Below are 12,802 nucleotides of genomic sequence, written 5' to 3'. Positions count from 1 at the left end.
CGAGTGAGCTGCACGAGTCAGCCAAATAGGCCAATCCCTGGGTCAATCAAAAATGGGCTAGTCTCTTGCCTAGCTTGGGCTGGGTGTCAGGCAATTTTGTGGGCTGGAGTGGATTGACAGCCCCTGTTTGGTTTTTTGACTGGGTGCTGGGCTATTCCACCTCCGATGAAACTACTCTAATTTAAAAAATATATATATATATATCTTGACAAGATGATATATATAAATTACTGGTCGGGTACACTGATCTGATTAACTGAGTTAACTCACGTATGCAAGGGTTTAGCTTTCTCTAGTACAACAAAATTATAGTCCGTTCCTGTACAACAGTACATGCATCTTAAATATCAGATTAGATTTTGGATTAACAGTAATGAGATCAGATTGACCTCAGTTGTACATTTTTCACTTGCTGCATAGTTTTCCTTCCGGCTTAAGCGGGGTAAACGCACTATCAAAGTGACATATTCGGGGTAGATAAAATTAACCCGGTTGATAAGTAATCGATTTAGATTTCGCCATGCCTCTTTTAGTAGAAACTTTTACTCCTCGAGACGCTTCTGGACAGCAGACTAATCTCCGGTGATCTTTGCCAGAGAGACAAAAGCATGAAAATCTTACAACCACTGCTATCTTTTACTTGAGCGCTCATTTGCTGCAGAAAGACGAACAAGTTATTGACTCATTGGCCCTTCAGACCAAAAGAAAAAAAGACAAGGTGGCCTTACAAATGGGCACAGACTAGCTTCTGGTACAAAATTAAAATTCTTTTAGGCTGTTTTTTTACGTTTTCATGTCGTATAAAATAGAACAGCACCTGGATTATTAATGACAATGAACATTGAAAACCAGATATGGGGAATAAAAAAAAAATGTACCTCAGCGCGGCAAAAATTGGCCGAACTTTTTCAAATATGTCATCCACCGTTCCCACAGCATTGATCTGCACACATGGATTTATCAATTTATACTTCAGGCAATATATAAGTTAGACCCAAATCAAGATGGTACGCAACAAATTAACAAGAAAGACCCAAAGAAGAAGCAATTAACGATTAAGTTTACGTGTGTTAACACCAGATGAAAGGGAAATTATCAGAGATCAGTTTTGCATCCTAGAAAACTTCATACAGACACACAAGAAGCTCGAAGTATCAAATGCAACTAACTTAAAAAGGATGTTTGCACAACCCCTGAACGTGCCATTTACCTTGTGAAGTTTTCTTGTCTTTGAATAGTGATTGATAACAGGCCAATTTAATTCATCAAATACTTCAAGACGTTTTTTTATTGTGTCAATGTTATCATCAACTCGGCCCTGCAATAAACATCATACATTAGATAAACACATGCACATAATCCAACCATATAGAAAAACACAACACATAAGCACCTGATTACGATTTAGCACTCGCTTCACCATCTCCTGTTCAGGGCAGTCAAAGAAAAGCACAACATTTGGTTCTCTGCCAATCTGCAAGTTTGATGAAGCTACGAATGAGGAATAATTTGGTCGAAAAGTTAAATGCTGCGGTAGATGTCACAGTTATATTCATGATATGATCTATTGACTTTTCTCAACATTAAGTTAATCCTTGCAGCAAGGTCAAACAAGATTTAAATTTTCTGAAGCATTAAACAGAGGCAACATTCCATATTGGCTCGCAAGAATAGAAGGAAGGAAACTCACAATTTGTTCAAATGCCTCGCGGTTCTCCTCACTTCGAGGGAAGCCATCAATGAGAAACTTATCATTGTCACTTGATTCCATCTCCTTTCGAATGAGCTGCACTGTCACTTGAGAGGGAACAATTTTTCCTTCCCTAATTGTGCTAAGAATCACCGAGCTGAAATTGCAGTTGCAAACTCAATTGAACTATACCGCCAAAAGCATCAAGTAGCTAACCCTGAACAAACAACGAGAACGAAGAATTATTACCCGTATGCGCTATTGGAAGCTATTTCCCTCCTCAACAGATCCCCTGCACTGATATGAGTGAACCCAAATTCCTCGACTATCTTCGCACACTGAGTACCTTTTCCACTACCAGGACCACCTGAGATTCAGATTACCACATAATTACAATCACTACAGCTTTCCGAAAAATTGATCAAAATTCATAACATAAGCATCCCAAAATCTCACCTAGCACAAAAGTTATAAACGGAGCAACCTTTGGCTGCATCAAACAACATAATCAAATCAAATCAAGCATGAAAAAAAAAAATTGCACCTTTCTCACATTGTAACATTTCATTCAACAATTCACAACTTGGGTTAAATCTACAATTTCCTTACCGGCGTTGGAATCTGGGATTCCGAGGAAAAAGATTCCCAAACCTTGAACGTACATGCTTCCTGCGGTCAGCAATCAATTACATTTCATCAGGAAACGAATAAAAATATCGTAAATTGGTGAGTGCGATTGAATGCGAGCTGAGGGAGAGTGTAGAGTTGCATGTACCTGGCTAAGTTTTGAGGGTTTCGAGCGAGAAACCAGAGGAGAAAGTGAAGCCACGCGCCTCCACATGTCTCTGTAGCGTTGAGCTGCTCCGATTGGTTTAGCTTTTTGGTTGACGGTTTTCACTGAGGCATTACGTCGAACAGGTAGATTGCATGATTGCCTCCTTGGTGGGGTCCACCACACGAGAGATTTTTTAATTTGATTGGTATACGAAGTGATACATCACATGTCATTATATAAATGGTAGGATATGTACGTTAAAATGTTAATAACTTAAAAAAAAAAAAATTTCCATTATTTCTATATAAACACATAATGTATCATCCGTATTGCCATCGCAAACAAAAGTTTCTCCCACCGCACGTTAGTCCGTCAATCCACCAATCCTGGTGGGGGTGCAGTGCACCGCATGTTTATGGGCTGTTAGAACCTCAACCCACCAAGTTCATTTCGGATTTCAATTGGGCTCGAAGATAAATGGTTAAGCCCAAAACCTCAACTGAAAAGTACTTCTTAAAATGTGTCGTTAGCCCACTAACTAAACAAGTTTTAAAGTACCCCAACCCAATAGAAACAGAAGCCCACAGTTCTTCTTTTCTTCGTTATCATGGTTGTCATCATCATCACTAGGCACTCTTTTTAGGGGACTATAACAACGTCCGCACTTGGACATTCTCGATTCTCTTTCTTAGTCTGTAATGTTGTTTGATGACCATGACTGTCTGCTTTCTACATCACTTTTTACCGACTGACTATTGCAAAAAAACTCAATCATGTCAGAAATTGTTTAATTGTTCGATTAATATTATGAAACTTTTAGTGTTTAAGTGAGAATCATGGTTTGTCTATTTATTGGATAACTGTTAAGTGACTAACTGATTTTAGATTTAGTTAATTTTTGGTACAAGTTCGAAGGCTAATGTGGAAATAGAGGATACAAAAACGTACTCCCTTTTCAAGATGAGAAAAGGTAAAACAAGAAGATTATTATCATTGTTCCTCTTTCTATGAGCTAAGTTCACACACGTCAACTGATTCTGACTATTAATCGTGTGAGATTCACAATATATTAATGGTTAAAATCAATCAATCGCTCGTGCGTGCAAATTAAGTCTCATCGTTCACTATATTATAAATAACCAGATAATCGCACATGCACAAAATTCACATATCAATTGCCTTGTTCTAATACCGTCCATAAAAACCGACCCCCAGTCAGAAACAAATCAAACGTTAACAAAGTCAAAAACACTCGACAACGATTTGGTAATTGGGAACTTATGATTTGATTTGAGACTAGAGATAAAGATGGCTTTGGTTAATGGTGGGTTTAACGTTTTGCACGCGAGGATGTGATTGTCTGTGCCCTTTTAGGCTTTTTTGAAAGAAAATCGTGGACCGCCGGCCGAAGACAAACGGGATGCTTGCTGCCAAAACACTCAAAGTTTATGTAAATTGTGAGAGCAAACAACTCCACCATCACAACTCACCAACATGTTTGAAAAACTAAACACCACACCTACACCGGTTGAATTGATTGGACAAATGTCGAACTACTTGGAGAAAGTTGTGAAAGTTTAATTGTATTTAATTTGTGGCTTGATGACCAGGGATTACCTCACGCATTACATCACTAATTGGATAATGATATCATGGGTTTATGATAAAACAAGAACTCATTTTCCCTTTTTTATAGTTTTACTGTTTGTTGATCTTAACAATAACAAGGTGTTTTGATGCAAAAGTTGTGTGTTCAAATGCTCGTTGTTTGTAAAGAGTTTATAGTTAAGTTGTTTAAAAGCATTTATTCATTTTCTCTAATATTGCATGTAGTGTAAAAATTGTACTACTCATTGTTTGGTTCCAAGTAATCAAAATAGTATCAAATTTTCTACTTTCACACGTCATGAATCGGCAAGAACATTTATTTCCTAGTTTTTAATTCATTTGTTGTACAATAGTTTATCAAAGTTATAATAGTATGCATGTGATTCAATATCTTAGTAAATAGGATGATGGGTTTCCACTCATTGACAGTAGCAGAGCTAAGTCAAACACGAACACACTAACTTGTCTTTGTCAAACACGAACACGCACAAGGTCTTCTAGTTCTCATGTGGGATGCCTCCGCACAAACGCCATATCCTCAATCCAAATTCCAAGTTTCTCCATTGTTCAAGTTCAATCAGGCACCTCCACGGCAATTGATTGTACTATTCTAGGAATCTCAAATTTCCAATCATCAATAATTGTTCTTATCTTAAATTATTGTGGTTTTTAGGCTTTCACTCAATTCCAATTTGAACGGAGGAAAGGAAGAAATCATACGGAGGCAACAGAACTCAGAATTTGATGGTCTGAGTGCCATCATCTCCATTTACAATATTGGGCATGAAAAAAGGTTCTTGAATGTATTATAATTTAGTCAAACTTAGATATTTTTTGGTGCATATGGTCATTTCAAGATTCTTTATTCCAATTTCACTTGTTAATTCCATAATTCATAATTATATATTAGTTAATTCGAAATTCCATTGGATTTATATAATTATATGTAGTAATTGAAAAATGGCTTTGTATGGTTTCTGATCATTCGGTTAGATAGTTTAAATATTTGTCTCTATGAGAATATATATGATAACGAACTGAAGACTGAAAGTGCGGAATTAGGGTTTTTTTTTAATTTTTTTGTTGCAACTGCTTCAATTGAAAGAACTTTTTCATTGATGAATATTGGAAGATCCACATCGTAATAGGATGAGAGTTCAATAGTTGAATGATAGTTTGGTTATATACATTGAGAAATATGTATTTGATTCTACTGATAATGATGTTGTAATACAACGTTTTCAAAATATGAGAACACATCATGGACAATTATAAATAAAGTATGATCGATTTTTTAAAGCTATTTTTTTACTTGGTCCATCATGGACTACTCATACGTCCCGAAACTCTCTCTTTCCCTAAATTATTGTAATAGTTTTGAAGCTTCCTTCCCCCCCTCCCCCTCCCCCTCCCCTTAACAATAATAATTAAAAATTAAAAATTATAGAAGTATTACTTTCTACTTAAAAAAATGACTTCTCTTTAATTTATCCGCAAGAAAGACACGATCATATCACAAAGATTGTGAAACATGCATTACACATTTTTTTAAGGTTAGATCAAAGAGTAGTGGGGCTGACGATAAAGGTGATGGAGTGCTTAAGTAAGAGTGAGATCAGGGAGAGTGCTAAGGTGGAGCTTATTGTTTGGTTTCTGCATTTGGAATGGAAGAGCCCAGAACCGATATGGACAATGGAATAAAATCAAAAGGAAATACATAGATCAATTACAGGTCCCATGCACTTTCTGCTTGCCCTGTGCTCACTCTTATTATTCCCTTTCACCAAGCAAGTGCGATCAAGCGTCACTAGAATTAACTAATCCTAGTAAGTGTTCATATGTACTTTAGGGTTAAGTAAGAATAATTACCCAATTTTTTAGAGTGATTCTAAAATTAGTTCCAATCTTTTAAAACGTTTTAAAGGTTAGACATTCGTTATGTTGCGGACACTAAATGATGATTTTACCAGTATTAAGTGATGATGTTTCTAGCATTAAATGATTAGGTAAACAAATACTAAAGTTGGTCTCTACTAGTTGTTGTTTTTGGAGTTATAATTCCTCAAATCGATTCCTTTTAGGTAAGTTAGCCATAAATTTGCTTAGCTAAACTGCGTCGATCTGAAAGATTCGAAGCTCCATAGATGACTTGAGAGTAAAATTCTGTTTTAATGATTGTCCTCATCACCACTTAACATTAGTGAACCTTATAAATGTTCACTTTTCAAAACGTAGTTATTTAGAATATTTTAAAAGGTTAGGACTAATTTGGAATCACCCCTAAAAATTGGGTAGTTATCCAGACTTAATCCTATTTTTAATTCAAACAATAGAGAGAGTAATTCGAACTTGAGTGCATCTGGAAGAGTAAACGGTTTTAGCCAGCATGACTAAGCCTAAATATGCTGAGTGATTATATATTTTATACAATTACAACATAATCTTTGGACTAATTAGGGTAAATTAGGCATGCAATTACAAAGTCATTTTCTTGTCATGAATTTATCCTCACAACGCAACTAGAATGATACCTTGGTAAGGACCTTTTTGGTGGGCTATGCATGCGCCACTGGGGCCAAGGTTTCACAAATTAAATATGTTTATCTATATATTCATAAAGAGATAAATCCGCGTCACTATTTTTTTTTACACAAGTTTTGTGAAGCCCACTTTACAATGTATTTTAACTATCCGAACCGTTTATCTTTTAGAACATTATTCATAGATTATCCTTTCAAAAAATTAGATAAATCCAAAACTATTAAGACATTATTTGTAAAGAAGAAAATAGACGAATACGGTCCTACAAAGAAACCCTAAACCTTAATCCAGCATCATTTGATTTCAGATTTAAGTGATTTTTAGTAGACATGATCTTTGAGGGAAGATCTAAAGTATAGACCGTTTGAATCGTTGAAATATATTACAAAGTAGGCCTTACAAAAATTTATGTCAAAAATTGTGTAAAAAAAAATAGTACCTCAAATCCGCCTCATTCATAAATTTATATGACAGATACAGTAAATATATATTTTTTCCAGTTATATAAGAGAATCACAGAAGGACTTTCTTTCTATGCTCTTATTACAGTCTTATGTGACGGTGCATGCTTACGAAAAGTGTGGATAACACCCCCTTTATGCAATATTTTTACTTATCGAAAATGCTTCTTTTTTGGTTGATGATGGCAAGAGGTAAAAAAGTAGGTTGGTAGTACATGCATTTCTTCAAAACCAAAAGAAGGGAAATATGTCAAACATGAAAGTACGGACATGGCCACCGACAGTGCTTGAAAATAAAAAAACTACGAATTTTTCTATGGGTTGGTTAAAATTTTATTTTCCAATGTCTTTATGTGAGGATGGAACTGTATCAATTTTGCTATAATAGAGTAGGTTAATTTCCTCCAAATATGTGTGAAACTCGTCAGAATTAGCACTAAATTTTGTTCGCCGAAATACTTGCATTAGGGTGGAGTCTGTCCACCGCAGTTTCATCTTCGTTATGCAAAAGAATCTTGTATATAACTAGAATATACTCCTAAATATTTTACTTGTCATGAGTACATTCTCAGTTACGAAGTAAACTCTTTCTTACTTCGAACTCGATTGGTGTTACAAGAATTAGGGTTTTCCAATTGGTACCTCGATAAATATCAAAATATTTGCCAAAAAAATTGCTAAATTCGTATTAACTATCAATTTTAATTTGTAGGCCAATATTTAGTTGTGGCGTACACGCAGCGTGAGGCAAGTACATTTTTTGTTTTCTTTTTTGTTTTCTAATTTTTTCCTAAAAGCATGGCAGTCACTACTCATTAGTATATAAAGGTGGGTGGAGCGGGGCTTTGGCTTAGGAAGTTGCCAAGTGACTAAAAGCACAAAGTGATGGGCAGGCAACCTTGTTGCGACAAGCTTGGAGTGAAGAAAGGGCCATGGACTGCCGAGGAGGACAAGAAATTGGTGAATTTTCTCCTCACACGTGGCCAATGTTGTTGGCGGGCCGTCCCCAAGCTCGCCGGCCTCCGCCGCTGCGGCAAGAGCTGTCGCCTCCGGTGGATTAATTACCTCCGCCCCGACTTGAAAAGAGGCCTCCTTAATGATGCTGAAGAACAACTTGTTATTGACCTCCACGCCCGCCTTGGCAATAGGTTTTGCTCTCTTTCTAAGTTTGTACTTTAATGAGCATGCACATTCAACTGCTCATGGGTGAATTTCTTTCTAAACTTTTTTCAAACGCGACAATATACTAAACTACTTTAACCTCCGGGAAGTATTAGGACTTGACTTTCAGAGACCATGCATAATGCTATGGCTAACTAGTCTGATCTACATCTTCTTTCTAAACTTACCAGGAAGAACTGTGATTTTGTGTAGGTGGTCGAAAATTGCAGCAAGATTGCCGGGAAGAACTGACAATGAGATCAAGAATCACTGGAATACGCACATCAAGAAGAAGCTTGTCAAGATGGGGATTGATCCAATTACTCATGAGCCTCTACACAAACAAGTCACCACCCCACAAGAAATGCCTCATGAAGCAAGTAATCAACCTGCAAACTCAGACATGAATATTCAGCAGATCAATACAAACATCCCAGAACATGGAATCTGCACCAACAGTGACGGTAACTCTGCAAGTGAAAATTCCCCAAGCGATGACTCTGAGCCAGCTGAGCCAAACCCTAATTGCAGTGAGGAAGATGACCCGTTGGTGAGTTTCATATTATCCGATACATTTCTTGAGGATTTAACATGGGATTTTTCGACCTCGTCAGAATACAGCTCAGCTGATAATCCAACGGAGGAGAATAGCTTAGCATGGTTCATGGACTGTAATGATTTTGGAGTTGAAGATTTCGAGCTTTGATTGTATGGAAGAGAAGTGATTTTCACACATCCTTTTTCTTCTTTTGCACACTATGTTGATTTTTAGCCTTCTGATTGAATAGATCGAGGGTGAAAGAAAGAAAAAATTAAACATGTGTGCAAAAAAAGAAAATAGACGTACGAAAATCATTTTAATTTGTATGAATTAATAACACGTGGACATATATATATATTCTCAGTACATAGCCAAAGTAACAAAAAAGTGACTCCTTGTGATGGAGACCGATCTGTTTATTATTCTATATGATAAATGATGGGGCAATGGAAACGAAGAAAATCAACAATTTGTTTAAGAAATTAGGTTATCATTGATCGTTATCATTATTTTATTCCCACTAACACTAATTCAAAAGTTTAACTAAAAAAAAAAAAAACACTAATTCAAAAGTGTGGAGGACCTTGAACACGTTACCCAATTCCATCCAAAATATGGGTAGTTTGGTAGGGTGTCCTTTTGCTGCCAAGCCATTAGTTTTGTAAGGTTTGTACTTTGTAGTATGACAAATTTACAAATTGACATGACCACAAAAGCTACCAAAAATTAAATCAAAATGACATGATTGGCCGAGGGACATACGGTCTCCGTTTGGTAGATAGTCACAAATTCAACTTACGCAATGCTAAGATGATATGTATTTGTATTTTGTTAAGTTGTGACATATTGTTGATCGAAAGAAACACAAAACTGAAATGATTTATATATCACTTTTTAGTACAATTAGTATTGTTTTTCAAATAAAAATGTAAGGAGAGAAGGTTAAGTGTGACACATCCCGACATATGCTGATACACGAGTTCATGCAGAGGTAATTTGACATGAATAGGAGTGGGTGTAATAATGATTTACGCTCTAGTACTACAATCACGTGAAGACTGGCGATATGCGCATCACATACGAGTCCTAATTGCCTATAGCAAAATAGGATTGGACTGGCACCTACAATAGATCCAAAGTGAGCGTATGGTGCAATGTGAACATACACGTGAAAGATTGGCCCTGACCCGGGTGAGTACTAACACCGGTGCAGCAACGATGAGCAGATAACGTAAATAAAATCATACAGTGGTAAATTGATAATTCACGTCACCATGATACTATTCATGGCCATAAATATAATTAAGGCATCAATAATAATACACATACATGTGCATCCCGTAGGACATAGTATAACTTCATAATTTCTATCAATGCCCTAAATCTTATAAACATCACGCTAATCTAGGCGTATTGTAGAAAAACTCTTTAAAAAACGTATAAATGGAAACTAACAATTATATATATACTATATAAAAGAAAAGACGCACTCACAAATACTTGCGAGGTCATTGCCGTTCGAACTAGGAAAGCCAGAGTCTCTGATAGTGATCAGACCTAAACATAATATTGGAACCCATTAGTAAAACTCCACTAAGACAATTAAATTTGAAAAAAACGGAGTGCGAATTTGGAATAAAGGCATCGAAATACACTAAGGAGGGTCCCCGGAAAATTTTTGTAATCAACGAAAAAGTCAACCAAAACGCCCTGGTGGTCACATTAAAACTTTAGAATTTCACTAAATAGATGCCAAAATGGACATAGGACGTCGAAATTAGCCTAGAAAGATTTTCGAGAAAATTTCGAAAAAATAACTAACGGTTAACTGTTAACTTTAACAAAATATTCCTTCGTCAGAGGGAATATTCTGTTAAAGTTTATAGAATGTTCTAAAAGAATATTCACCTTCAATCTCTAAGTGAATCTGGCTCCGGTCTCGCAGATCCCCTTCAATCTCTAAGGAATATTCTGTGACTATCATTTTTTTATGGAAGTTTTAACGAAAAGTTCGCGGTACTGTTCACTTTAACGAAAAACCACATTTTTACACTAAAAAGTCAATCCTGGTACTATTCACTTTACCCTTTATTTTGTCCTTCTTATTAAAACTCAAAGTTTTCAAGCTCTTTTCATTAGTTTTTTTTATTTATTATTCTCTCTAACACTAATTCAAAAGTTCCATTCACCAAAAAAAAAAAAAAAAAAAAAAAAAAAACTAATTCATAAGTGTGGAGGACTTTTGAACACATTACCCAATTCCATCCAAAATATGGGTAGTTTGGTAGGGTGTCCTTTTACTGCAAAGCATCTGTATCTGTATTTTGTTGAGCTGTGACGTATTGTTGACCGAAAGAAAAACAAAACAGAAATAATTTATCACTTTTTAGTACAATTAGTATTGCTTTTCATGTAAAAATGTAAGGAGAGAAAGTGAAGTGAATCATGGTTATCCAAAGAATATATCGTACCCTACCCATTTTATATTGGCACCAAGTTGCATAAATAACAATTACGTAACACTAGAATCAAGCATTTGGTGTCAAAATCTTAGAAATTCTAAGGTGTCAAATGGGTGGAAAAATTTTAAAGACTCGTTTGAAGGTATTTTTTTTAAATGTTGAAAACACTTTTATCGTAAATGTTTTCAAAATCAATCTTTGGTAAAAATCTAAATTAATCATGAAAAAACACTTGGAGTATTTGAAGCAAACTTAAAAATATTTTCTGTAAAAGTGTTTTAATTTAAAAGTATTTCCAAACAAGCCATAATTTGCAACCGAATCTATATTCTCACATTAATATTTATCTCATCATGTAACAAATAAATGTGAGAAGATATGCCGTAATTACACCGAGAAATCCCTCAATGGGTGGGGAATTTCAAAATAAAGCTCTAATTTTTTTATCATAAAAGTAAAGGTTTGTTTTTTTTATGGTAAATTATAAGGAACTTTAACGAAAAACTTATAGTACTGTTCACTTTAACGAAAAACTATATTTTTACTCTAAAAAGTCAATCCTGATACTATTTACTTATAACACATTTTTATCCTTTTTGTTAAAACTCAAAGTTTTCAAACCATTTTCATTAATTTTCTTTAAATTATATGATGAGTAATATTCCACTCTCAACATTTTTGTTTTTTTTTCTTTTTTTTTTTTTGGGGCCAATTGATAGGCTTTATTTTTTTTTTTTTTTTCCAAAGCCAACGGATAGGCATGGAACACAAAATATTCTTCGTTTTTAACTCTTCTGTCGACTAATTATATGTTAATTTAGAACTACATAACGTTATTTTTAAGAATAAAACAAACAAAAATAGCACTACATAAAAGAAGAGGATCGACCCCTCAAATGGTAGGTATTATTCATAAAAGTATGATTGTATAAGAGTAATAACGAAACTAAAGGATCGTTTGGAAAGTGCATTTAAAATAATTGAAAGCATTTTTGGTGTAAGTGTTTTTGGGTTCCAAAATCACTTAAAGTGCTTCTTTCAAGAAGCACCAACCAGAATTCACTTGTATTTTTACTCAAAATTGGTTCCAAAAACACTCACATCAAAAACGTTTTTAATTATTTCAAAAACACTTCCAGACAAGCCTGAAACAAAATACATCAACGCATTACACGTGTTTTACTTTTGGGTTTTATAAACACCAAATTATTGCATATCCCCACCAAAGCCAAAATAATGAGGGAGCTATTAACAATAATCCAAATGGGGATTCATAAAGTGAAACCCTAATTTAAAACACATTCCAATAAACCACCGTTAGATGCATCCCTGCCGTTGTACTTCTCAGATGCAGAGGCTGATGATATCTATCGTATTCGGATTTTACCTTTTTACATCTGCGTCGTGTTTGTTTTAACTCACAGATTGATCAACACGTACAATAACGTAAAAATAACAATACTACAATAAAATAGCTCATACTATTCATCATGATGTTAACTTCTTCCGTAATTCAAAGTGAAAAGAACCGCATGATATGTTGTAATCTAAATCATCCAACTA

The 12,802-nt window shown here is 35.1% G+C and overlaps 2 protein-coding genes across 3 annotated transcripts; one reads left to right on the top strand and one right to left on the bottom strand.

Annotated features, from left to right (window-relative positions):
* Positions 1-337: 337 nt before the first annotated feature.
* On the bottom strand, positions 338-2,599 carry LOC137720849 (UMP-CMP kinase). 2 transcript variants are annotated; one of them, XM_068459959.1, is made up of 9 exons: positions 2,466-2,596; positions 2,300-2,359; positions 2,147-2,180; positions 1,940-2,057; positions 1,691-1,847; positions 1,394-1,474; positions 1,211-1,318; positions 879-943; positions 338-655 (listed from the first exon to the last, which is right to left on the bottom strand). In XM_068459959.1, the coding sequence occupies exons 1-9, from the start codon at positions 2,529-2,531 to the stop codon at positions 649-651; spliced, it is 696 nt and encodes a 231-aa protein (XP_068316060.1). In that variant the 5' UTR covers positions 2,532-2,596; the 3' UTR covers positions 338-648. The 2 variants fall into 2 exon arrangements, with proteins under 2 accessions (XP_068316060.1, XP_068316059.1); XM_068459958.1 differs by having other exon boundaries at positions 338-943; positions 2,466-2,599.
* A 5,347-nt stretch (positions 2,600-7,946) lies between these two features.
* LOC137721371 (MYB-like transcription factor ODO1) lies at positions 7,947-9,421 on the top strand. Its single transcript, XM_068460464.1, has 2 exons — positions 7,947-8,223; positions 8,450-9,421. The coding sequence occupies exons 1-2, from the start codon at positions 7,961-7,963 to the stop codon at positions 8,940-8,942; spliced, it is 756 nt and encodes a 251-aa protein (XP_068316565.1). The 5' UTR covers positions 7,947-7,960; the 3' UTR covers positions 8,943-9,421.
* Positions 9,422-12,802: the final 3,381 nt, after the last annotated feature.

This window comes from Pyrus communis, chromosome 16 (genome assembly GCF_963583255.1).
Source record: "Pyrus communis chromosome 16, drPyrComm1.1, whole genome shotgun sequence".
Classification (NCBI taxonomy): Eukaryota; Viridiplantae; Streptophyta; class Magnoliopsida; order Rosales; family Rosaceae; genus Pyrus; species Pyrus communis.
The sequence above is the reverse complement of the archived record's forward strand: the minus strand, read 5'-3'. Positions and strand labels throughout refer to the sequence as shown.

Bases quoted from the DNA above. Each gene is read 5' to 3' on its own strand.
- LOC137721371 (XM_068460464.1), top strand. From the start codon at position 7,961: ATGGGCAGGCAACCTTGTTGCGACAAGCTTGGAGTGAAGAAAGGGCCA. The intron at 8,224-8,449 runs GTTTTGCTCTCT...GATTTTGTGTAG, and splicing joins CACGCCCGCCTTGGCAATAG to GTGGTCGAAAATTGCAGCAA.
- LOC137720849 (XM_068459958.1), bottom strand. From the start codon at position 2,531: ATGTGGAGGCGCGTGGCTTCACTTTCTCCTCTGGTTTCTCGCTCGAAA. The intron at 1,475-1,690 runs GTGAGTTTCCTT...TCAAACTTGCAG, and splicing joins GCGAGGCATTTGAACAAATT to ATTGGCAGAGAACCAAATGT. The intron at 1,319-1,393 runs GTGCTTATGTGT...TGTTTATTGCAG, and splicing joins GAGTGCTAAATCGTAATCAG to GGCCGAGTTGATGATAACAT.